This window comes from Anomaloglossus baeobatrachus, chromosome 4 (genome assembly GCF_048569485.1).
Source record: "Anomaloglossus baeobatrachus isolate aAnoBae1 chromosome 4, aAnoBae1.hap1, whole genome shotgun sequence".
Lineage (NCBI taxonomy): Eukaryota > Metazoa > Chordata > Amphibia > Anura > Aromobatidae > Anomaloglossus > Anomaloglossus baeobatrachus.
The window spans coordinates 365,872,531-365,900,304 of record NC_134356.1 but is presented as its reverse complement, the minus strand read 5'-3'; the positions used below and the strand labels follow the sequence as shown (position 1 = coordinate 365,900,304).

General features: G+C 42.9%; 1 protein-coding gene across 1 annotated transcript in view; it reads right to left on the bottom strand.

Annotated features, from left to right (window-relative positions):
- The window catches only part of LRRK2 (leucine rich repeat kinase 2), a 200,790-nt gene that overhangs the window by 44,793 nt on the left and 128,223 nt on the right, over positions 1–27,774 (bottom strand). The window contains 7 exon segments of the mRNA XM_075345138.1: positions 2,854–3,014; positions 4,253–4,443; positions 9,165–9,265; positions 12,629–12,775; positions 16,151–16,342; positions 18,166–18,312; positions 24,749–24,903. Coding sequence (XP_075201253.1) covers positions 2,854–3,014; positions 4,253–4,443; positions 9,165–9,265; positions 12,629–12,775; positions 16,151–16,342; positions 18,166–18,312; positions 24,749–24,903 — 1,094 coding nt within the window.

The following is a 27,774-nucleotide window of genomic DNA, read 5'->3' as shown; positions in this document are numbered from 1 at the left end:
CATTGCTTCCCCAGCAATGTCTATGGGTTTTCAGAAGTGCTGTCCGCACGCAGCGTTTTTTTGGAGCTGCGTTTTTGTGGTGACCACAAAAACGCAGCATGTCAATTAATTTTGCGTTTTTCACTCATTGAATGCAGTACACAAAAATGCAGCCAAAAACGCGGTAAAAACGCTGCAGGTTTTTTTTTGCCGTGGGTGTGTTTTTGTATGTTTTTTTGAGGACAAAAACGCACAAAAAACACAGTGTGAAAAAAAACACCTAGTGCGCACATAGCCTAAAGGGTGCTTTACACGCTGCAACATCGCTAACGATATATCGTCGGGGTCACGTCGTTAGTGACGCACATCCAACGCCGTTAGCGACATCGCAGCGTGTGACACCAAGGAGCGATGATCAACGAGCGAAAAAACGTCAAAAATTGTTGCTCATTGTCATGTCGCTCCTTTTCCAAATATCGTTGCTGCTGCAGGTACGATGTTGTTCATCGTTCCTGCGGCATCACACATCGCTACGTGTGACACCGCAGGAACGACGAACATGTCCTTACCTCCGTCCACCGGCAATGAGGAAAAAATGAGCTGGGCGGCATTTGGGCCGCTCATCTCCGCCCCTCCTCTGCTATTGGACGGCTGCCATGTGACGTCGCTGTGACGCCGCACGAACCGCCCCCTTAGAAAGGAGGCGGATCGCCGGCCAGAGCGACGTTGCAGGGAAGGTAAGTCCGTGTGACGGGTGTTAGCGATGTTGTGCGCCACGGGTAGCGATTTGGCCGTGATGCACAACAGACAGGGGCGGGTACGCTCGCTAGCGATATCGATACCAATATCGCAGCGTGTAAACTACCCTTTAGACTTATGGTTGCTGTACCCATCAATATCGATGGGTTTGGCTAACACAAAAATGTGTACAGGGATGCTGACTGAGTGCCAAAAGAGATGCCGATGGGGCATGTCCGATTTCAAACAGCCAATTGCTTTATTGTCCCAAAGATAAGCTGCTGGCAGAGATATCTTTTGATGTTTTCATAGAGAACACAAGAGCGCTCAGTCAAATGAGTGCTGCTGTATAGGAGAAACAGAGATATCTGGTGGTGAAACGATTGGCCAAAGCATTGTTAATCCAACAGCCATTTAATATTCATGGGGATCTTCTACTGATCTATGGTCATGCAACTGAATGAAAAAAAAAAAAAAAGTGCCATAGTATAATCTCTAATGGGTTAAACAGGAGCATGCAACAACCAACTGAGTACCCGTCAGAGAGACAGACCTCATAACTGCTGTAGAGGTTATGATAAGAATGGTGTCATGGAGTTAAAGGGGGGGGGGGGTTCTGGAAATGTAAAACTCATAGCCCATCTTTAGGATAAGCCATCAATATTGGACTGGTGAGGCATTCCTTCAATCAGTTATTATAAGATACCCAAATTTGGCTTTTAACTGGATGCATATTGTAATCAGGTATCTCACAACAATCAGCATTTTCAGAAGTGTTTCTCAACACTGCTACTATTTTATGACTTTAATCTGAAATCGGATATAATCATTAAGGTGGATTAATGATGAACTCCTATGAAATAAAAAAAAAAACAATATTTACACTGCTCATGAAAATTATAGTCCCTCGCTGTTGAGATTTTTAAAAAATTGTTCTTACGGGTTGCCATTTTTTGCAGTTTCCAATGCTGCTCCAGCATAATGTGACCGCATTTGTGACCCGACACACGTTGTCTGAGTTGGCAAGTCAGAAATGTGATCACATAATGTAATTTGCCGCACCGCCTTGTGAGAAGCCGGGCCTACTACCTCAGAGGATGTTCAGGTCACGGTGGCTCCGATGGCTCCAGCAAATCTCTAGGTTAGGTGGCAAATTATAAAAAGAATAATAACAGAGATAGGAGACTATGAGTTGTGGTGATATCTGCCAGGTATAAGGCCGCTGAAGGAAGACAGACACCGAGGATTCTGGAAAAACGTAAATGAGGAACTTTACTGAAATCTTGTAGCCAACCTTTAGTCAATCAAAGTTGTTTTTCCATTTCCAATAGACAGTCATTTCATAGCAATAAATAAAGAGATCTCTTACACAGTGGACTAATTCAAGCGTTTTTCCTATCCCGGCCTTGGGAAGATGGATGTCACTATCAATTGGATTAACTGCGTTTTTCAGTAATCTGTTGTTGCAGAAACGGGGCGCTCCGAATAGGGTGATAATTACACTCCCCGCATATCTCAATGCATGGGGGTTTTTTTTTCCTGCATCACAGCAACTCAATCGCATCTAACCGGTTTTTCTTTCAACTGCCTCCTCAAGCTCCGCCCCCAACAGCCACTTCCTTGCTTTCAAATCAATTGCAATACCAAAGCAAGGCAGTAGAGGGAAGCGCAAAGCTAAATAATTTACCTCCTCCCAAGGTGGGGAATAGGTGTCACAAATGTAATCACATAGATAATACAGAACACACATTAGTAGTGGCTTTTCTGGTCAGTACAATAACACCGAATAAACCAGAGGAGCTTTTTAAAAAATGCTATAAAAATAAATCATTGTTGTAGTCCTGTAAATAACTGGCTTGAAATTTTACCATGAAATTTGATTTTCCCAGTATATACCGATAGCCAAGCTAGTCCTGCTGCACGATGGAACAATTTAGAATCTTTCATCCCTCCGACTTGTCAAGGTGCAAGAAAGCGGAGCATAATAGGGCTGTGTATTTCATGTATTACATACATTTAATATATATATATATATTATAATATATTATATACACACACATACACACACATACAGAAAGCACTGAGAATATTACTTTATGTTTTAGCAATGTTTATATAAAGTGGCATCTTTCTCACCTGGGGTGCCTTCTGAAGTTTTGATCCCCATTCTGCAACAGTATTGGGCGATGCCATAGTCCGCAATCTTGGCAATAACTTCACAACTTGGATTTAATGTAAACAGCAGAACATTGTGGGGTTTTAAATCTCGATAAATGATCATTGATGAATGAAGGTATCTATGACATAAGATAAAAGAGACATTAAGTAAACAAAAATAAAACAAAAATTTGGAGGAAACAATAGCAAGCAAATGCATTATATCTGACAAACTGGGGAAAAAAATTCTCACTTTAAATTAGCATAACCATAGGTAATACTCAATTTGCTGGGTGTTTAAAGTGTTTATGTGCAGAGAATCTCATAGAATAACTGAGTTATACACAAAAATCTTTAGTCACAACATTAAAAAAAAGCTACACTTTATTAGTAAATTAAAATAGAAGTTAATATAACTAAAATAAAACATCAGAAATGGAACTGCAGAGGTAAAATTATCAAAACTTAAAAATATAAGAGGTGTTACTTGTTAATATAATTGTTTGCTATCTGAGTAGAGTAAATGTGTATATATGTATACTTGTTCAGAGAATGAGGGGGAGGTATTGAGGCAACACATGTGTGATTTATATGGTCAAAGATATGTCACGAAGACCTATAAAAGGAGTGAAATCATAATTAAAAAAAAAAAACATCATTAAAAAGGTTTTCTTAAATTTTCTCTAAAGCAGCTCAAAGCTAAACAGTCTTCTTGTTACTTGGGTGATAGGCAATCTTACTTGAGTAAGGCCACATTCACACCTCATTATTTTTGAATCAGTGTTTCTATGTCAAAGCCAGGAGTGGAACTTATAGATAAAAAATATATTTGAAAGATTGACACCAGTTTTCTGTTTGGGAGACACCCCTGGATTTGGCACAGAAATACTGAGGAAACACTGATCAAAAATACTGATGTGTTAATGAGGCCTTACAGTTCTGGTCAGGAGCAACATTGTTATCCCTACATTTTAAAACACACGTGTCAAAAAAAAGTGAGAACTGCTCTGGAGACTGAAAATGCTGGGGCCAGGGGATTGTGATGCTACAGGACTGATAAGAGCACCTTTGTCAGGAGCAGAGAGTGAGTGGAGCAACTGATCTATAGAAATCAATGGGCTGGAGAGAGCTAACTGGGATGTTCGGAATTAACTCTTCTACTGCATTGTACTTTGTGTACAGTCAGCCAGGCTTATGTGGTCGATTTCCTTGGCAGAAAGCTGTACACTATGTAGAATATAGGTTTTCATTGCAGGAGAAGGCGAGCAGATAGAAAAGGCAAGTTAACTGCAAACTTACTTGTTTCAAGGTTGTCTAGTTAAAGCAATTTAATAACATGAGGATACCCTGATAAATGAAACATTCCTTTCCCTTTTACCTGAGCCCATCAGCAACATGCAGAGCTATTCTGTGCTGAAGAGTTCGAGTCAGGCTACTGCTGTCCTGCTGAAGAAGATGATCAAGAGAACCCTTTGGAGCAAGTTCCATCACAAGCATTCTAGGTCGGACCCCAGCTGCAAGTAAACACACTAGGCTTGGGTGATGGAGATGACTAAGTACTGTCAGTTCCTGGAATGACAATGATATTACATGAATGTATGACTTTAGTAGGCCTACATTATTGTTAATATCAATACTAACCATTCTTCAAGCTAGTATCTACATAGAAGATCCAATACCTGCATGTTTCTCGATTTTGTTATAGAACATTTTATAGATTGTACATTTTTGTCTCGAATGTTAGTGACCATGCAGACATTCAGTGTGAGGCATGGAGTTGTAAAACAGTCTTCATTTTCATCACTAAAGATTGGCTGGCATGTTGCCCTACAGCAGTGTCAGGAGAAGAATATCCTGTAATTCCTCAAACACTGGGTCCTCTATTCTTACACAAGATTTATAGGGTGTGCTCACACTAACTTATAGCATCTAATGCTATACGCTAATGACATTTAGCTCAAACTCTGTTGTGGGTGTGAGACGAGTGTTATTCACTTTGATTTGATTTTATCTAATGTGAGAATTTAAGCACAAGTGAGAAGGAAAGATTAATCTCTCAATCGCCTATCTCAGCATATATCGGACAGCACTCAGATTAAATCAGTGCAGTCCGATGTTTCACATGCATCCATAGACTTGTATGGGTGCACGTGATCCGAGACACAATGCCAATCACAGCATACTGTTCAATTAGACCTGATGAAAAACTCACCAATCTGACCTGCAAGATTCCACTGGGCAAAATGTTAGTCATTGCAAGATTCTCATATTACACTCATCCAATTAAAACCCCAAATGTGAGCAAGCCCTTAGAGCAGGGGTGGGGAACCTTCGGTCCACGGGCTGAATACAATAACCTGTTCTGCAGCCCCCGGGCAGATTCTAGAGACCGCAGTGCTCTGGCGGCAGCCGCATCTTGCTTGCTGCTGGCCCTTTAAACCCTGTGAGGCTTATGTACAGTTAGGTCCAGAAATATTTGGACAGTGACACAAGTTTTGTTATTTTAGCTGTTTACAAAAACATGTTCAGAAATACAATTATATATATAATATGGGCTGAAAGTGCACACTCCCAGCTGCAATATGAGAGTTTTCACATCCAAATCGGAGAAAGGGTTTAGGAATCATAGCTCTGTAATGCATAGCCTCCTCTTTTTCAAGGGACCAAAAGTAATTGGACAAGGGACTCTAAGGGCTGCAATTAACTCTGAAGGCGTCTCCCTCGTTAACCTGTAATCAATGAAGTAGTTAAAAGGTCTGGGGTTGATTACAGGTGTGTGGTTTTGCATTTGGAAGCTGTTGCTGTGACCAGACATCATGCGGTCTAAGGAACTCCCAATTGAGGTGAAGCAGAACATCCTGAGGCTGAAAAAAGAGAAAAAAAATCCATCAGAGAGATAGCAGACATGCTTGGAGTAACAAAATCAACAGTCTGGTACATTCTGAGAAAAAAGGAATTGACTGGTGAGCTTGGGAACTCAAAAAGGCCTGGGCGTCCACGGATGACAACAGTGGTGGATGATCGCCACATACTTTCTTTGGTGAAGAAGAACCCGTTCACAACATCAACTGAAGTCCAGAACACTCTCAGTGAAGTAGGTGTATCTGTCTCTAAGTCAACAGTAAAGAGAAGACTCCATGAAAGTAAATACAAAGGGTTCACATCTAGATGCAAACCATTTATCAATTCCAAAAATAGACAGGCCAGAGTTAAATTTGCTGAAAAACACCTCATGAAGCCAGCTCAGTTCTGGAAAAGTATTCTATGGACAGATGAGACAAAGATCAACCTGTACCAGAATGATGGGAAGAAAAAAGTTTGGAGAAGAAAGGGAACGGCACATGATCCAAGGCACATCACATCCTCTGTAAAACATGGTGGAGGCAACGTGATGGCATGGGCATGCATGGCTTTCAATGGCACTGGGTCACTTGTGTTTATTGATGACATAACAGCAGACAAGAGTAGCCAGATGAATTCTGAAGTGTACCGGGATATACTTTCAGCCCAGATTCAGCCAAATGCCGCAAAGTTGATCGGACGGGGCTTCATAGTACAGATGGACAATGACCCCAAGCATACAGCCAAAGCTACCCAGGAGTTCATGAGTGCAAAAAAGTGGAACATTCTGCAATGGCCAAGTCAATCACCAGATCTTAACCCAATTGAGCATGCATTTCCCTTGCTCAAATCCAGACTTAAGACGGAAAGACCCACAAACAAGCAAGACCTGAAGGCTGCGGCTGTAAAGGCCTGGCAAAGCATTAAGAAGGAGGAAACCCAGCGTTTGGTGATGTCCATGGGTTCCAGACTTAAGGCAGTGATTGCCTCCAAAGGATTCGCAACAAAATATTGAAAATAAAAATATTTTGTTTGGGTTTGGTTTATTTGTCCAATTACTTTTGACCTCCTAAAATGTGGAGTGTTTGTAAAGAAATGTGTACAATTCCTACAATTTCTATCAGATATTTTTGTTCAAACCTTCAAATTAAACGTTACAATCTGCACTTGAATTCTGTTGTAGAGGTTTCATTTCAAATCCAATGTGGTGGCATGCAGAGCCCAACTCGCGAAAATTGTGTCACTGTCCAAATATTTCTGGACCTAACTGTACTTACGCTAGCCAATGCTAGTGTGAGAATGTACTTTGTGGGCGGAGTAAGCGCGCAATTCGCTCTCGTTCCACAGAAGAGGAGCTGCTGCCTCAGTGTCCCACAGGTTTGTTTCTGCTCCCATGCCTGTGTGCCCCTCCTGCGTCCAAAAGACCTGTGTGTGCCACTGCGAGTCCCCACGGCAGCATGTGCTTCCTGCAGCATCCCCACGGTAGCCTGTGCTTCTCGGGCATTCCCACGACAGCCCACCCACAGCAGCCTTCGGCCTCCCCACGGCAGCCTGTGCTCCTCCGGCCTCCCCACGGCAGCCTGTGCTCCTCCGGCCTCCCCACGGCAGCCTGTGCCCCCCAGGCCTGCCTTTGCCTCAGCGGCCTCCCCACAGCTGCATGTGCCCCCTAGGGATGCCTGTGCCTCTGCAGCCTCTCCACAGCTGCCTGTGCCTCCTAGGGTTGCCTCTGCAGCCTCCTCACAGCTGCCTTCCCCCCCAGGGCTGCCTGTGCCTCTGCAGCCTCCCCAGGGCTGCCCTCCCAGGTGATGTATATTCTTCCCAGCTCACACCAGTGTTGTATATTTCTCACAGTTCTCCCTAGTATTGTATAGTTCTCCCAGTCCTCCCCAGTGTTGTATTGTCCTCCCAGCCCTCCCCAGTGTTTGTAGTCCTCCCAGCCCTCACCAGTGTTGTATATTTTTCACAGCTCTCCCTAGTACTGTATCGTTCTCCCAGCCCTCCCTAGCGTTGTATAGTCTTCCCAGCCCTCCCCAGTGTTGTATAGTCCTCCCAACCCTCCTCAGTGTTGTATAGTCCTCCTAGCCCTCTCCAGTGATGTCTAGTCTTTCCAGCCCTTCCCAGTGATGTGTATGCTCTCAATGTCTCCTGTGATGTATATGTCCTTAGCATCTCCTGTGATGTATGTCCTCAAAATCTTCTGTGATGTATATGCTCCCAGTGTCTGTGATGTTTATGCCCTCAGTGCCTCCTTTGTGATGTGTATACAGCAGTCCCGGCTGACAGAAACCTGGAAAAGCAGTTCTGAGAAGCAACAAGACCTATATCACCTAATATTACAGCCACACCAAAAACCAAGAAGCTCCAGTCGCCATAGTAAGTTAATTGTTTGACGAAATATAGCAGGGTAATTTTTAAGTTGATAAGTTTGTGCGACCCCCGAAGATTGGTAGAAAATTCCAAATGGCCCCCGTCAGTAAATAGGTTCGCTCCCTGTCTTAGAGTAAAATACTGACCCAAACTATGTGACTCACATTTGCTGGGAATGCACAAAAATACAGTACTATGCATTCATAAGGAATTATGTTTTTTTTCTACAGAAAATTGTAGTAATCCTTGTGCAGGGGAAGAAAACTAAGACAGTACTGTATTATGAATATGCTGGAATATCTACATATTACATATTATTAAAAGGGATTTGACAGCAGGTTTTTGCTGCATAATCTGGAGAGCAGCATACCATAGGGCAAGCAAGCCTGATTCCAGTGATGTTACTTACTGGACTGCATGGTACAATTTTGATAGAATCCTTGTTTCTCTGACGTATATATTGTATAATAGAGCTAAGTCTCCTGCTCTGTGGATAACTCCACACATCCCTGGCTGGCAGCTTCCTGTGTACACTGTGCATTGTTAGCAAGCTGCCAATCAGTGTTAGGGGGTGGGGTTACACAGATCATCTGGTCAGTAAGATGTAGTGGGGCGGTAATAATCTCATGCTGATAAAATACATAGTGTTGAAACTACAACACGCAGCCAAATAAACGACACATTCCTTGTGTCAAAATCCCATGGCCAATATGCTACTCTCAGCCGAAATACAAAAACCTGCTAACAGATTCCCTTTAAAGTGAATTGTCACCTGACTAATGCTGCAGCAGTGCTGGGATCCTTAAAGTAAGTTTTCTCTGAAAACACTGGAGCTTTTCTGAGAAAAAATACCTGGCTGTAATCTTGAAGTAATGGTCTGAATCATGCTTCCCAAATGAATCATGATGGACAGCATTATTCAGGTGACAGATTCTCTATAATGACAATGCCATGAAGTTACTATATTTTACAAAACAAAATGAAGAAAATGCTTGCAATCCATATTATTCTGATAGTAATGTTGGAGGATGAATAGACAATGAGGATTATAATGACAGACTTGCTTGATTTAGGTTCCTTACCTGTCTTAAAAGCCTTGGGGAAGTGTATTTGTTGAAAATTTTCACTGCCACATCTTTACCTTTATACACAGCTCTATAGACTGCTCCAAAGCCACCGTCACCTGAAATACACAGTTACTGTAATATGAATATGTGAATCTGTGGCCTACCAGATCAGTGTCTAATCTAGGAGTTGACGTGCATTGCCATGAAAAGGGAAGATACTGGAGTCGAAAGCCGGAAGAATCATATGGATCAACTGAAGAATTGGAAGGGACGTTACATTGGAGGCAACAGGCTGTGGTGTTAGATAGGTTTATTCATGGAATAAGGCCTAGGACAGATGGCGAAAAAAAACGATGCGACTGGAATGCGATAAAATAAATAAAAAAATAAAATTAAAAAAAAAAAAATTACATTTCACTCGGGGCAGCACACGAGCAATTTTTCTTTCAGCCCTAATCGGACCAAGAAAACCGTCACCACATGCTGCGGGTGTAATGGGATCCTATTTCACTTGCGCCCATTGAAGTCTATGGGGGCGAGAGAAACATCGTACTACTCGCGTTACAGAGGTGTAATGCGAGTGCAGGGCAAGAATCGCAATAGCCGCAACGTAGGAGATAGGGAGATAAATCCCTCCCTCTCCTCTGCAGTGACAGCCCTCCCCTTTGAAGCGCCAGCCCTCTCCTTTTCAGCAACGGCCCCCCCCCCCTCCGCAGCTGTGGTCTGATCGCACGATCGGACCACAGTCGCATGACCCTCGCATGACACTCGACTCCCGCTGTGCTGCCAGAGTGAGCCAAGTGTCATGGATGACTTTGAATGTTACGAGATGAACATGGCCTTTGAGATCGTGACCGGCTTAGATATGTACAACTGATACATATCGTCTATTCAGTGATTGATAAAAGGTATAAGTAATGTGGTGACTTCTAAACTGGTAAAGTTATATGCCCTATTATTCCTTCTCATAGACTTCCAAGAGTTATAACTTTCTGTTGCCATTACTATTTAAGTGCATGTTTTGCATTTCTTTTTAATTAGATCACTCCACTGGTAACTCTGCTGGTCACTATTGATTATAGACAAACCAACTTGGTTTGTTTTATGTTTTACTAAGTACCAAAAAAAAAATAGAATAATAATAAAAGAATCTGAGATATTATCAGAATTAAAAGCATACCAAGGCCAAGAAAAGGACATTGTATATTGTATTATATCATCGGGGTTAGATATAATATGCATGATTATCAGCATAAGTGTTTGCATAAGGAGACCGGAGAGTGTTGGTGAAATTTAAGAAGCTCAATATCATTATTCTATTCTGTTATCCAAATAGCTACAATCAGAATTGATGGATATTTGCAATCGCAATTCTTCACTTCATAGTTCACATTTCTGAGATATACGTAAAAACTTGCTCAAGATGGAAAGGAGGGGCAAGATTCACAGTATCCAAAATGCCTTAGGCATCATGCTAATTTCATGCATTTATTATGGAGGGTTTCAAAGTTAATTCAGTTTTGGGACAGGATTTTGGCCACACAATCTTAATTCAATAAATCTTTAGAATTGGATCCTATGATAAGTATTAAACTACATGGCAGATAAAGGTCCCACTATAGGGAATTTGGCAATAAAGCAGAAACAATTCCAATAAACCATAAATAAAACTAAAGAATGTGTAGCCATATCGATCCACAAAAGTCCCAACTGAAGCTGCTGCATGCATAGGATGTGTCTAAAAATCCCATAAACTGAACCAAATATATGAAAACAAAAAACCTGATAAGCTGCAACATGGGACAAAAAAACCCAAGACAGAGTATACAGAACAGACCAAAAGTTTGGACACACCTTCTGACCTCTAGAACAGCTATTAAGAGGAGACTTTGTGAAGCAGGCCTTCATGGTAAAATAGCTGCTAGGAAACCACTGCTAAGGACAGGCAACAAGCAGAAGAGACTTGTTTGGGCTAAAGAACACAAGGAATGGACATTAGACCAGTGGAATTCTGTGCTTTGGTCTGATGAGTCCAAATTTGAGATCTTTGGAGCCAACCACTGTGTCTTTGTAGAAAAGGTGAACGGATGGACTCTACATGCCTGGTTCCCACCGTGAAGCATGGAGGAGGAGGTGTGATGGTGTGGGGGTGCTTTGCTGCTGACACTGTTGGTGATTTATTCAAAATTGAAGGCATAAAAGAACCAGCATGGCTACCACAGCATCTTGCAGCGGCATGCTATTCCATCCGGTTTGCCTTTAGTTGGACCATCATTTATTTTTCAACAGGACATTGACCCCAAACACACCTCCAGGCTGTGTAAGGGCTATTTGAATAAGAAGGAGATTGATGGGGTGCTACGCCAGATGACCTGGTCTCCACAGTCACCAGACCTGAACCCAATCGAGATGGTTTGGGGTGAGCTGGACCGCAGAGTGAAGGCAAAAGGGCCAACAAGTGCTAAGCATCTCTGGGAACTCCTTCAAGACTGTTGGAAAACCATTTCTGGAGACTACCTCTTGAAGCTCATCAAGAGAATGCCAAGAGTGTGCAAAGTAGTAATCAAAGCAAAAGGTGGCTACTTTGAAGAACCTAGAATATAAGACATATTTTCAGTTGTTTCACACTTTAAGTATTTAATTTCACATGTTTTAATTAATAGTTTTGATGCCTTCAATGTGAATCTACAATTTTTAGAGTCATGAAAATAAAGAAAAAACTCTTTGAATGAGGAGGTGTGTCCAAACTTTTGGTCTGTACTGTATGTCCATTGTAAGCACTCAAAGATACTTCATGAGGTAGAACTACATACCAAAACAGTTACAAACTAGTACATTCCAGTCTAGGATTTAGCTACGGACATCACACTGGACGGAAAGACTGGATGTATACAAAAAGCTTGAAGAACCAGTGCCCCTGGTCTTATATTCACCCTTATGCCCCTTCACGTTTTAGCAAAGCCTCTTCCTTCCAACTTCTAACTAGCTGGAAATCATAAGTTACGTTACAAGCGCTTAATGCAAGTCTATGAGAGCCAAAACGAGGCAAGAATGAGGCTCTCATAGACTTGTAATCAGTTGTGAACTAAAACTTGGCTCCATGCACGCACCACTAGAACAGCCGCCAGACTGCTGCTTTAACATTTAACTTATTTTGCTTTTATGATCAGACGTGTTATGATCCTTCCAGACTTTGGAGATTTCATTCCTCATGGGGCATCTATGACCAAGTCATTAAACTTATTGGGCTTTCCCTTTTCTTAGTTTAAATACAATTTCTATTGTTCCAGTTGCAGTTTGTGCTCCGGAGCTGATCTTACCTAATTCATACTTCGGGATTACATTTTTAAGAAATTATACCTTGTAAATAAAATAACATACATTAAAAATGAACACAGTTGTTTTTAGGATTTCTTATATTCGAATGTAAAGTTGAAGATGATAATGATGAGGATAATATTTAGCAATAAAGTACATACCCAGTAAGTACTCGGGAGACTGGTCAAATTCTAGCTCCTCGTTATTTAGCATAATATTTCTTGGCAAGTCAGCTAGAACAATATCAGGGGCAATTTGGGAGATAGGAATAGTAGATCTTGGATCTTCTGGATTCATTAACAAGTCACCTGTAGGTAAGAAACATTTGCCATACTTTTAAAACTCATCTGAAGAAACTGTACTGTAGTAATTATTATCAATGCAAATATGGCTAAGAGATTGCAAAGTCTTTAACATAACGCTATAGAAAGTAATGCATTGTAAAAATCACAAAGAAATCAGAAGCGCAGATAGTCCTCAAAGCTTTCATGTCAGAATTGTGGTGTAAACTAAATTGAGCCTTGATTGAGTGATGTTTGTCGTTTTCACAGCAGTTTCTCACAGCTTTAACAAAATTGGCAGAGCTTGAGCAGGACTGGACATGGTGTCTAATTCGTAACGAGCTATGGCCTTTCCTATCCAGAAATCTCATCCCAGAACCTGACTGGAGTGGGATTTCTGGCGAATAAGTACCTGACTCCAGCACACCCCCTATTCAAGACCAGTGTGAACAACACCGGTCGGTCTTGATTAGTCGGGCTTTGTGAGAGTAAATAACCAAAGAATAAATGTGCTCATATTTATAAATCAGTACAAATAGAAAATCTTAGTTACTTACCAGAAATGGGATTTTCCAGAGCCCATGACAGCACCATTGTATCTCTGGTGGTGCCGTCATGAGGAATGGAAAATAGACGTTTAGGGGTAATATCCATACATCACCAGAGGTAATATCCATACACCACCAGAAATGAGCAACGGTGTTTAATATTAATCAACCTGGTCTACCAGGGAATCTAGCTGCACTGGTATAATTACCAATACACAGGGCAGATGAAGGCCAAAAGTGTCTTCCAAATATTTTTGAATGGTAAAATATTCGCCATATGAATAATGAGGTGTTCCTTATAGATACACAAGATGATATCCTGAAAAGGCCCCGGTCAGCAGCGCTTAAAAGACACTTCCCAGTTAGCACAATGTCTCAATGGCTGGAACATCTCTATCTACGGAAAATCCTGCTAACAAAACAATGTGTTTTTGGGAAAGCATCCAGTCAGTGATAATTCATTTTTGACAATAGATATATCAATACGTTCTAATTCATAGAAAGTGCAAACTTGGGTCTTATAATTCAGCATTTCAAGACTATCTAGTCTAAAGATATCACTATTCCTTATCTTATGCTAACAGAAATTTAAGACAAAAACTTTGAAGCTATTCTTAAGGCCCCGTCACACTAAGCAACATCGCTAGCAACATCGCTGCTAACGAACAACTTTTGTGATGTTGCTAGCGATGTTGCTGTGTGTGACATCCAGCAACAACCTGGCCCCTGCTGTGAGGTCGTTGGTTGTTGCTGAATGTCCTGGGCCATTTTTTAGTTGTTGCTGTCCCGCTGTCAAGCACAGATCGCTGTGTGTGACAGCGAGACAGCAACAACTAAATGTGCAGGCAGCAGGAGCCGGCTTCTGCGGAGGCTGGTAACCAATGTAAACATCGGGTAACCAAGAAGCCCTGTACTTGGTTACCCGATATTTACCTTTGATACCAGCCTCCTCCGCTCTCACTGTCAGTGCCGGCTCCTGCTATGTGCACATGTAGCTGCAGCACACATCGGGTTAATTAACCCGATGTGTGCTGTAACTAGGAGAGCAAGGAGCCAGCGCTAAGCAGTGTGCGCTGCTCCCTGCTCTGTGCACATTTAGCTGCAGCACACATCGGGTTAATTAACCCGATGTGTGCTGTAACTAGGAGAGCAAGGAGCCAGCGCTAAGCATTGTGCGCTGCTCCCTGCTCTGTGCACATGTAGCTGCAGCACACATCGGGTAATTAACCCGATGTGTGCTGTAACTAGGAGATCAGGGAGCCAGCGCTCAGTGTGCGCTGCTCCCTGCTCTCTGCACGTGTAGCTCCGTGCGTGGTAACCAAGGTAAATATCGGGTTGGTTACCCGATATTTACCTTAGTTACCAAGCGCAGCATCTTCCACGCGGCGCTGGGGGCTTGTCACTGGTTGCTGGTGAGCTCACCAGCAACTTGTGTAGCGACGCTCCAGCGATCCCTGCCAGGTCAGGTTGCTGGTGGGATCGCTGGAGCGTCGCAGTGTGACATCTCACCAGCAACCTCCTAGCAACTTACCAGCGATCCCTATCGTTGTTGGGATCGCTGGTAAGTTGCTTAGTGTGACTGGACCTTTACTCATACTGCTCTATGTTAGCCCATGCAATTTTACAGCAAGACTATACCGCTATGTTGGATAAAAAGTGTCTATAACATAATAAATATGGTGCAAGAGGTCTTTTTTATTCAGGGAGCCCCAAATGATACCATAATTGTGATATAATTACCTTGAAAAATATACCATATGTTACAGATAAATGTAAGATGTTCAATAGATATTTTAGCTGAGCCCTCTCCAGAGAAAGATAAAGGGGCAGATACAACAACAAGCAATTGAAGGCACGTCAAGTAAAGGAATATTCTTGGCAGCTGGCAAAATGACGGCCGAGGAGTGCCATAGCAATAGGTGGTAAAAATGTTATAAGAGTTAAATGTGATGGCAAGTCAAAACATTCCCTCCACGCGTCACATTTGTTGGGAGAGTGATAGTGGCTTCTTGTTGAGATATTTAAGTAAGGTAAGTAAATTGTAACAGAGAAAAATCCAAAGGCTACTACTAAGACAACCCTTTCTTAAATACAATATTCCCCAGTGTGAAATAAAAACACCACAGTCACCTCCTACACTAGCTAGATTCCAGTCATGTTGGCACTGGGTCTCCCAGGCATGATGTGACATTATTATGCCATGTGAGCACTGCAGTCAGCTGTTAAAAATGGACACATTGCTCACTGCTCACACTTCCTTTGGATGCCAGAAGAAGTGTGAGAACTGCAGTCCATGATTGGCTGCAGTGCTCATATGGCAAAATGCCACGTGAGCCCTAGAAGACACGACGCCGACATTGCTGGAATAGCCCTTGTGCGGGAAGTGATTGACTGTTATTTTTATTTCACATGGTGGAAAATAATGTTTAAGAAAAGGATGTCCAACTAGTGGATAACCCCAGTAGGAAAACAATCAGGAGAAAGAAAAAATGGTTAATCAAGAATCAGGACCACAAAGAAACTGGGAACAGAAACATTTGGGTGATCAATATAAAGAGGATATTGGGAAGTAAAAGAAGTGATGAGTTGTCTACTGCTATCAGGGAAAATGGAGCCTTGGAGCATACAGACGGAAGGAGGACACTGAGAAAAGGTTGGCCTAGTCTCAGTTTTGTCAAGTGTCCCACAGATTCCTGATAATACATCACGTCCTCCTGTTGTGCTATTTTAGTATGTAGTGGCTGTCTTGGAATCCATTAGAGAAGACTCAGCACTATGAGGTTACACACTATGTTGCAAAAAATAAAAAAAATAAAAGACATTCAGCTGTATTAGATATCCATGTAAAGCTTACCTTCTTCTGCTTTTACCAGCAGATCAGATAGTAGAATTTTCTTGTGCTCTTGACCATCATCAAAGCTGTACAGAACCCACTTTTTTAACAATGTTTCTCCTTCACCTGAAATATCAGTGTCCAACAAACCGGGAAACCATTCCTCCATTAGTGAATCAATATGATCTACAACCTGTCCCAGCAGAATGCATCCTAAGAGAAACATTGTTATGAGTATGTATTTATTTTACCCACTTACATAGGAAAGTGAATATGGCAATGAGGTGATTAAAACTTAACCTTTAATACGATTAGATAAAACACATAAAACAAACATGTGCCCGTGTATAAAAACACTGTCAAATTACAGTGTACCTCAGGTGACCCATGGACCAAGAAAATATATTCCCGGGTAACACCTACTTTCCAACCCAGCGGGGAATGAAAAGCATAGCAACAGGGACAGGTACCAAACAATGGTTATATGCAGGACAAACCCAAATTAGGGATATCATCAACCCCAAAATATTTAACTAAGTAATGATCTCAGTTCAGCCATCAATGTCCATCCTGCCAGTGTCCACTCCGGTCAAAAGAAAATGGGTCAGGAGCGGGGCCTTGCTTCCTAGTAACGCACTGTCCCTCAACCATATAGCTCCCGCCCTTACAAGGGAAGTCCACAACTGACCCTAGACTGTGACAACCCCCATTCGGTCCTGGCACTAGCTCTGCTTGTACATGTACTGTGGTTTGTGGGAAGTCACCCCCCCCCCCACTGTGCAGCACATGTACATAGATGTTGAGAATAGATTAAAAAAAAAAAAAAAAAAAAGTTTTACAACATTTGGCGGCCATGGATGGAGTTGCCGGGCCTACCCTCTAGTGCACTGGTTCGGGATGCAATGCTGGACCGGTTACTGTTGTGCCTGCAGTGATGGCATGTGTGAGGAAGGGAATTAAAACTAGTTTTTTTCTGTGGCGAAATGGACTTTGAATGAAGAGGTGAGAGAGGACTGGAACGGTTTCATGGATGACTGCACGGAGAGGGAGGGGCGGGAGAGTATAGCAATATGATGTGGAGCAACACGGCTGATGGAGGAGGTGTTCCTGTTAGTCTGAGGCATTATTGCATAATTTAAGTTTTGTTTATTTGTAGAGCCACGAGGTTTGTAGGCTCAAGCTATATAATATAATTATGATTTGAGAACTCTATTATATTTACATACATGCAGAGAAAGAACCTGATTTATAAATCACATGTGTTTATCTGTTTATTGTTATCAGTTATATGAAAAGTGAAATACTCTCTGTATTGATCCCTAATGATTTAATAAAAAAAAGATCTGATTTAAAAAAAAAAAAAGATTAAAAAAAAAAAAAAAACCTTTATATTTTTACCAACCATTAGGGATCCAGCAGTGCGGGAAAGAGACGCCTCTGCTCTGACATTGCTCTAGCGTTAAGTCATTATGGAGCACTAGCAGACTCCTCTTCAACCTGCTCTCTGCTATCTTCAGGATATCTCAGGAGCCCCCATACCCATTGGGCAGCCGATGGCAAGCACCGCTCCAAGCCTTGTGTTTGAGACCCCTACATTAACCAATTGTTCGATGGATCCAAATGTTTACTGACACAAATCACTGAATGGGGTCTATATGGATCCAGTATTTTTGATGGCAAGAATACAAATACAGCTTTGCTACTCTTGGGGTCAAAAATACAGAAGTATTGGCTCCTAGCGCATGTATATGAACAGATCATTTACTGCTTCAACATCTGAGTGAACATTGATTTTACATCTCCTATATTTACTCACAAAGTTCACATATTGCTCCATTTACAAGCTTAGACACTAGGTAATATCCAAGCCCATAATTAGAGTAATGAGATGTAAACTTTGTGCGTATAATTCAGGATATCTTTTGTATTACATACGAAGGATACATCATTAAATTACTTTGCTAACCTTGAATTCTGTATGTTAACGCCTGGCAAGTGTGGGGTCTCCTAAATAACATAAAAAATATATAATTTACCTTTCCTACAAGATGGAACTGTTATTTTCAAGAAGCTATTTGGGCTGCCGGGCAGGCTTGTTGATTCCACCAAACAGTAGGCTTCGGGAGACCAATTTAGGTAGATACCGAGTCTCCAGTACATCCTGTTGGGGCGCTGGACTCTTTCTGATGTTATATGTGAAGAAAATGAAAACAAGAACCTTTTAGATCACTGAGAATATCACATCCAGTTACTTTACTTCAGTGTATTTACTTTAGAAATGTTCATGGACACATTACCACGTAACGACCAGGCCTGTTTAGTCCTCAATGAAAAGCGTAACTAGGATTTGTTTTTATTATTTTTTTTTTATTATTTATTTAAACCGAGCACCTCTTTCAATTGTTGTTGTTCCACCGTGTTACCTCCCATGGTAATAATGGTGAAAATTTTCCCTTCAACCAAATGGGAGTATACCAAAGGAATTCACTGCCTTTTTATTGGCTAGTATCAGGGGAGTAAAAAAGCAAACCCTCTGAAGTTCTGAGGTATACGCCCAGTTGGTTGGAGAGAAATTTGCACATTACCATGGGAAGAAGTTTGTAACAGCGCAGCACAGAAGAAAAAACGCTCCGAAAACAGTGGAGCAGCACCAACTGCTGGTATTAGAAGCCGCTGAGAGACACTGCATGCTGTTATTTAGTCTGTGACCTACAAGTACATCCAGAAGCCTCTTTATAAGTGACTCCAGGTTTTTACCCTTAAAACATGTGCATCAAAGGTTCTAAGGTGTTTTGCTGGTTGCAAAACGTAACATTTATCCACATTCAATCTCATTTGCGAAGTGAATGCCGAAATGCTCAGTTTTTCCTAGTCAGCTTGTACCTTAACATTTTCCAAAGTTTGCACTACACAGCTTGGTGTCATCTGCAAAAATAGAAACAAAACTATTAATCTTGTCTTCTGCCCAGCACTGACCCTTGGGGTAATCCACTTCTAAGTGGACAGCAGTCAGAGCAGTAACTGTTCACCTGTGCTCTGTAGATGTGACCTTTCAGGCATTTTTTAATCCAATTACAAACCTTGCCTTCTTTCTAAAGGTTCATAAAATGTCTAGGTGGGACAGTGTCAAAGATCACATTACTACATATAGTTCCATAGAAGTCCATCAAACATTTTTCTCACAATGGATGTTAAACGGAATCTGTCAGCAGGTTTTTGTTATATGCCGTAATCTAAAAGAAGCATGATGTAGAGCATGGGTCCCCAATTCTAGTCCTCAAGAGCTGCCAACAGAGCATGTTTTCAGGATTTCCTTAGTATTGCACATGTGATAATTTAATCACCTGCACAGTTGATGATTCCAACACCCATGCAATGCTAAAGAAATCCTGAAAACATGCACTGTTGGCGGCCCTCGAGGACTGGAGTTAGGGAACTCTGATGTAGAGAGATCCCCTGATTCCAGTGATATCAAAGTTTTATCAAGAGGAGATTATCAATAGACGATTGTCTTGTGTATTTTGTCTCCTGCTCTGTGTAAAGGTACCGTCACACTAAGCAACATCGCTAGCAATATCGCTGCTGATGCACAACTTGCTAGCGATATTGCTTAGTGTGACATCCGGCAACAACCTGGCCCCTGCTGTGAGGTCGTTGGTTGTTGCTGAATGTCCTGGGCCATTTTTTAGTTGTTGCTCTCCCGCTGTGAAGCACAGATCGCTGTGTGTGACAGCGAGAGAGCAACAACTGAATGTGCAGGCAGCAGGAGGCGGCTTCTGCGGACGCTGGTAACCACGGTAAACAGCGGGTAACCAAAAAGCCCTTACCTTGGTTACCCGATATTTACCTTCGTTACCAGCGTCCGCCACTCTCAGCTGTCAGTGCCGGCTCCGGCTCTGTGCACATGTAGCTGCAGTACACATCGGGTAATTAACCCGATGTGTACTGTAGCTATGAGTGCAGGGAGCCAGAGCTAAGCAGTGTGCGCGGCTCCCTGCTCTCTGCACATGTAGCTGCAATACACATCGGGTAATTAACCCCATGTGTACTGTAGCTAGGAGAGCAGGGAGCCAGCGCTAAGCAGTGTGCGCAGCTCCATGCTCTCTGCATATGTAGCTGCAGTACACATCGGGTAATTAACCCGATGTGTACTGTGGGTAGGTGTGCAGGGAGCCAGCGCTAAGCGGTGTGCGCTGGTAACCAAGGTAAATATCGGGTTGGTTACCCGATATTTACCTTAGTTACCAAGCGCAGCATGCTTCCACGACGCTCCAGCGATCCCTGCCAGGTCAGGTTGCTGGTGGGATCGCTGGAGCATCGCTTAGTGTGACATCTCACTAGCAACTTACCAGCGATCCCTATCAGGTTGTATCGTTGTTGGGATCGCTGGTAAGTTGTTTAGTGTGACTGGGCCTTAACTCTGTTCTCACCACTGATAAGCAGCCATCTTCCTATGCAGTGTGCACACAGAAAGCTGACAATCAGTGTTATGCAGAACTCTGCATTCTGAGAACTTCTAAATTGGAAGCAGAGAATATAGTGATTTTCTAAAAAAGGACAGCATGCAGACCTGTAAGTGACATTGCTGGAATCAGGGCCTCTGTCTCTATATTATGCTGTTCTCAGATTACATGGCAAAAAACTTGGTCACAGATTTCATTTAGGCGTACTGGTTTATAATTAATTGGGCAAGACCTAGAGGCCTTTTTGAAACTGGACAGCACATTAGGATTAGCCAGTCCCCTGGCACTGTACCAGTCACTAGAGAAAATCTAAAAATTATGAACAGGGGCCCAATAACAATTGAACTGTTCTTTGAAAGGGATATCCAAGTTTGGGATGAAAGTCTGTGGTCACTACAAGTGACTGCAGACTTCTGAATCCTCCCAGCAAGCACAACTCACACTGTCAGAATTCACCATATACAATTTGCATACGTCTGGCCACATTATGAGTAGATGTTTTTGGCCTTGCTCAATACAAGTAAATTGAGTGAGGTGGAGTAGCTCCATACTTGCAATCACGACTGTCCACGGTCGTCATCGGCATTGAAGGATATTGACAGCATGACATCTGTATTCTGTGAGGACTCAGAAGCTTGCAGTCACACAGAGTGACTGCTGACCTTCATCCCAAAATTGGATAATCAGTTTAAGAACTCTTGGATGCAGCCCATATGAGCTGGGACCTTGTTCACATTGACTTTATTTATTTTAGCTTGGAAAATATCTGGGGGATAGACTGCACTGGGATCAACTACATCAGCCACTCTCAGACATTGCTGGCTCGTGCAAGTGCACTTCGCTCTGCCCTACTACAGGCAGTGCCAAATACATAGGTGGGCAGAGCATAGTATCATCGGTTGTTATGTAAAACCCGATGACGCAATGCGGCCAGCAAATCACAGTAATGTCAGTAGCCAACACGGTAACGGTAAAGAGTGTACCCACACACTTTCTCATCACTAAAATGACTGATCAATATGGATTTACAGGGTTATTCACAAAATCACAACGTCGTCTTATAATACTGTACAGATCCCTTCTCAAAAGCTGGTCTTTAAGGGTCTATTTACTCTCCGGTTGAAACTGGAAGCATCCTGCTGTAGTTCCAGTGGTCACAGACAATCCACTATGCATGATGGACTATCAGCTTGCTTCCATCACTGACAGAGTGTATTCTACCCTTTATAATACACTATACTTCTGTACACGGTTTCCTCCAATACAGTACCCAGCCTAGCCAATTTTACGTTCTGTCATCATTAATATAGCGGTTTGTGTGTTTCTATATTATTGTTAGCTGGTTTCTTTAAGAGCTTAACTCTCTTACGGTAAGGCCAAACACGCGCATGGCATATGATGCAAAGCAACAGATGTGATATGTTAAGGAGGCTCCGCTTCTGTTCTGCTGCGAGTGTGAGCTGAGTGTCATGCAACTGTGATCTGATCTTGCGATCTGATCACAGCTGTGAAGGAGAGGAATTAATCTCTTCATCACCTCCATTGTCAGCCTGTGCATAAATTGCACTGCACTTGGATGTCACCCGAGTGCAGTCCGATGTTTCACTTGCACCCATAGACATGTATAATTGCGAGTGACACGTCTCATGCTGACAATTGCAGCATGCTGCGATTGTTTTTTCGGTCCAATTAGGGATGAGAAAAAAAATCTCAGAGTATCTCAGAGTAACATTGGTACGAGTGAAATATGATTTTTTTTTTTTTTTTTTTTTTTAGAGCATTCCACTAGTCAAATTTTACTCGTCGTGTGTCCTAGGCTTTAAGCGGGCTTTGCACACTACGACATCGCAGATGCGATGTCGGTGGGGTCAAATTGAAAGTGACGCACATCCGGCATCGCAGGCGACATTGTAGTGTGTAAAGCCTAGATGATATGATTAACGAGCGCAAAAGCGTCGTAATCGTATCATCGGTATAGCGTCGGCGTAATCCATAATTACGCTGACGCGACGGTCCGATGTTGTTCCTCGTTCCTGCGGCAGCACACGTCGCTGTGTGTGAAGTCGCAGGAGCGAGGAACATCTCCTACCGGCGTCACCGCGGCTTCCGTAGGATATGCGGAAGGAAGGAGGTGGGCGGGATGTTTATATCCCGCTCATCTCCGCCCCTCCGCTCCTATTGGCCGCCTGCCATGTGACGTCGCAGTGACGCCGTACGCACCGCCACCTTAATAAGGAGGCGGGTCGCCGGCCAGAGCGACATCCCAGGACAGGCGAGTCCATGTGAAGCTGCCGTAGCGATAATGTTCGCTACGGAAGCTATCACAAGGATATCGCAGCTGCGACGGGGGCGGGGACTATCGCGCTCGGCATCGCAGCATCGCCTTGTGATGTCGCAGCGTGCAAAGTACCCCTTACACTCATTCAGAATGCAGGCAGAGCAGGACAGAGCAGTGTTGTGTTTGTTACCTGCTGCTGACAGAACAATGATGCAAAACTGCAAATGCTGCTCTGTTGATGCAAATGGCAGAGGATTATCTTCTTTCATGTGCGTCAACAACAGCATCTGCAGTTTCAAATTAGTTATCTCTCAGAAGCAGGAAAAAAAAAACAAAAAAAAAACAGCTCAACTCTGCATTGCTGTTGTGTAACTTCACCCCTTTAAGATCACGATATATTAATCTACACAATAAATACCATTTTACATGGGCCCATATTTGACAAATGAGTGCTCATATGCTTGTATCTGATTATTGGACTGTGTAAACATGCAACTAAAGGCCCCGTCACACTAAGCAACATCGCTAGCAACATCGCTGCTAACGAACAACTTTTGTGATATTGCTAGCGATGTTTCTGTGTGTGACATCCAGCAACAACCTGGCCCCTGCTGTGAGGTCGTTGGTTGTTGCTGAATGTCATGGGCAATTATTTAGTTGTTGCTGTCCCGCTGTGAAGCACAGATCGCTGTGTGTGACAGCGAGACAGCAACAACTAAATGTGCAGGCAGCAGGAGCCGGCTTCTGCGGAGGCTGGTAACCAATGTAAACATCGGGTAACCAAGAAGCCCTGTCCTTGGTTACCCGATATTTACCTTCGATACCAGCCTCCGCCGCTCTCACTGTCAGTGCTGGCTCCTGCTCTGTGCACATGTAGCTGCAGCACACATCGGGTTAATTAACCCGATGTGTGCTGTAGCTAGGAGAGCAAGGAGCCAGCGCTAAGCAGTGTGCGCTGCTCTCTGCTCTGTGCACATTTAGCTGCAGTACACATCGGGTAATTAACCCGATGTGTGCTGTAACTAGGAGAGCAAGGAGCCAGCGCTAAGCATTGTGCGCTGCTCCCTGCTCTGTGCACATTTAGCTGCAGTACACATCGGGTAATTAACCCGATGTGTGCTGTAACTAGGAGAGCAAGGAGCCAGCGCTAAGCATTGTGCGCTGCTCCCTGCTCTGTGCAGATGTAGCTGCAGCACACATCGGGTAATTAACCCGATGTGTGCTGTAGCTAGGAGAGCAAGGACCCAGCGCTCAGTGTGCGCTGCTCCCTGCTCTCTGCACGTGTAGCTCCGTGCGGTGGTAACCAAGGTAAATATCGGGTTGGTTACCGATATTTACCTTAGTTACCAAGCGCAGCATCTTCCACGCGGCGCTGGGGGCTTGTCACTGGTTGCCGGTGAGCTCACCAGCAACTCGTGTAGCCACGCTCCAGCGACCCCTGCCAGGTCAGGTTGCTGGTGGGATCGCAGGAGCGTCGCAGTGTGACATCTCACCAGCAACCTCCTAGCAACTTACCAGCGATCCCTATCGTTGTTGGGATCGCTGGTAAGTTGCTTAGTGTGACGGTACCTTAAGTAAGTAAAATGCTAATTTATCTGGTGCTTGGGCCACTTAAGCCGGTATAAAATCATCAGAGCTGGCAAGGTATCATTCCATGTAAACAGGGAATGTGTGGCTGAGAATATAATGCTGTATGAAAACAGAACAGTCACATTCACTATCATTCTTCCCTATAAAGTTTTTGTCTGCCCACCTAAATGGGCAAAAAGAAGTACATCCAAATAGGTGTCAAAGAAAAAAAAAAAACACAATTTTTTAAGTCTCTTTGAAATCATGCTTCAGAAACACTAAAACAAAAACACAAAATGGACTGCACACCTCGGCCAGAGAGCATATATGAAGACACTTCCAAAAGCCTGTTGATGAGCCTGGACCAAAATCCCATGGGAAAATAGGACATTTCATACAGCCGTACGATAACCTCTGAATTTTCACAGTGGGGTAGTTCTATCACTGGTCGGTGGTAAGACAAACTACAAAACAAGAAAGAATTTCATAAAGCCCATTAAAACAAAAAGATTGGCAGTGCTTTAGGCTATGTGCGCACGTCTCTGCATTCTATTCCGCAGCGTTTAAGTCATTGCATGTGCGTTTCAAAACGCAGCCGAAAAGCTGTGTTTTGAAAGCATTGTGCATGTGGAATTCATGCATTCTGGATGCTTTCTCTGTCATAGACAGAGTGGAAAAATCTTCTGGAACGCACAAGAGAAGTGACAAGTCGCTTTTTAGAACATAGCATTTTGGCAAAATATTTCAGCAGCCGAAACGCTGCATTCTAAAACGCAACGTGCGGATGAAATTTGCACAATGTTCATAGATTGTGCTGGGGACGCAGGACGCATGCTTTTACACTGCGGGGCAGAGTGCAGCGTAAAAGCATGAAAAAAGCACACATGCGCACACAGCCTTACAGTAATGATTTTCTTATGCTAAAACTACCGTATATGCCATACTTTCTCAGCCATTTGCATTCACAACGGCACTAAACAGGAGTGCCCATTCTTTGATTAATCGAGAAGGAATGTTAAAACCTGTTACATAAAATGTTTTGATTCAGGGACGTTAGCAGGGAGCATACATTGTAAATCTGATTTTTATGCAAAACATCTGCATATCTACACCTTTAAACTGGTTTTCCCAACATCTTACTAGGATTTCAGACCTTAGGAACCATAAAGCAAACAGTCATAAAACCGAAGTCCCTATTATTAATATTGCCAATCCAGTAGTGTCTTGCTTGAGAGACTCATTCCCTATTAAATGGACCTCTTGGGTTAGTACATCTGCGGGTCCCCAGATCTCAGGAAAACGCAAAGACCTCAAATCCTTAAACCCTGTTCCTCTACTTCAAAAATAAAAATCAGACTTGGCTACTTGGAATAGACTTCCATTGTTGTGGTTTGGGAGAATACACCCAATGAAGATGAATATACTCCTAAAGGTCCTATATAAAAAAAAAATAAAGATTTTGTGTACTCACTGTAAAATCTTTTTCTCAGAGTCTTCATTGGGACACACACACACGCGCGCACACACACACACACACACACACACACACACACACACACACACACACACACACACACACACACACAGTCTCCTGTGTCCCCCAATGAAGCGACAGAGAAAAAAGTCCTAATCTGAGAGCGCTGGTGAGCAGTCTTGTAAGAAAGTGCAGCAATGTCTCCGGGAGCTGTATGTATGATAACAATTCCTTGTCTCTCTCCTTACTAAGCATAGAGATCTCCCAAGTTATAATGGGATCTCTGCTAAGTGAGAAATCAGAATGTGTTACCCTACATGCAGGTTCAGGGGACATTGCTGTTGATTTACTTTCTAAGAAGACTGTTCACCACAAATCCACCGCCCCGAACCAGCATAAAGTATATTATTATAGTTGTCCTTGCCTGTCTGCAGCTCGACTACCTATCACTATCACACTTTTCTTCGCTCTAATCAAGCTTTTTACTGGAATCAGACAACAGGCCACTATGACAATGGAAGATAGTAAAGCTGCACAGACAAGCAGGGAAAACCAGGTGTCCCTACTATCATACATTCTTAACTAGTTTCATTACGTAAAAAAGAAACATAAAGGCCCAGTCACACACAACGACTTACCAGCGATCCCGAAAACGATGCGACCTGATAGGGATCGCAGGTAAGTCGCTATGAGGTCGCTGGTGAGATGTCACACAGTCAGACCTTACCAACGATGCAGGAATGATACAGGTCGCAGTAGCGACCTGTATAACGATCTCAGCAGTCACTGTGACCCTGTCACACAGCGTCAAACACAGCGATGTGTCCTGCTCAGCAGGACGTCGCCTTTGAAGAAAATGACCTGGACCATTCTGCAACGACTAGCGATCTCACAGCAGGGGCCTGATCGCTGGTAGGTGTCACACATAACAAGATCGCTAACGGCATCGCTACTGCGTCACGGAAACCGTGACTCAGCTGCGATCTCGCTAGCGATCTTGTTATATGTGATGGTACCTTAAGCCTAAACAGGAAAGCCAGACCCCTACTCTGGTTGACACATCTACCATGCTTCTATACTATCTTCTCTCCCAATTACCTCCATAGTTTTCAAGTTCTGGGTCAGGAATTTAGCCCATTTAGGCTGTTTGTGCACGCTGCATCTTTCTGGTGACCACAAAGATGCACATTTTTGGTCCCAAAAAAACCGTACCCTCGGCATGCATTTTTTGCTGCGTTTTTTTACCGCATTTTTGCCCAGTGCGTTTTTTAAGTTAAATCTATTGACTGGAAGAGCTCACAAACGCTGGCAAAAACACAGAAAGAATGGTCATGCTGCATCTCTGTGGTCACCACAAAGACGCAGCCAAAAAAAAGCTGCAACGTGCGGACAGAAAAACTGAAATCTCATAGACTTTGCTGGGGAAGGAAATGCATGTTGTTTTGGAACCAAAACTGCACTCAAAAAATGTGGCAAAAAAACGCAGCATGCGCACAAGGCCTTTTAACTTTAACCCTTTTATGTTAGTTTTTAATAACCCAGTTTCTCTGAAGGGATTGGATAGTCACACATTCTGGGTCTATCTGAATTAGGCTATGTGCACACGCTGCGTTTTTTTGACGCTGCTTTTTTGTGCGTTTTTGGCACACATATACCGTATCTGTATCTATATATATCTATATATATATATATATATATATATATATATATATATGTATATATATATATATATATATATATATATATATATCTATATACCGTATTTTTCGCTTTATAAGACGCACTTTTCCTCCCCAAATTTTGGGAGGAAAATGGGGGGTGCGTCTTATAAAGCGGTAGCGGGGGGGGGGGGGGTCCTGTC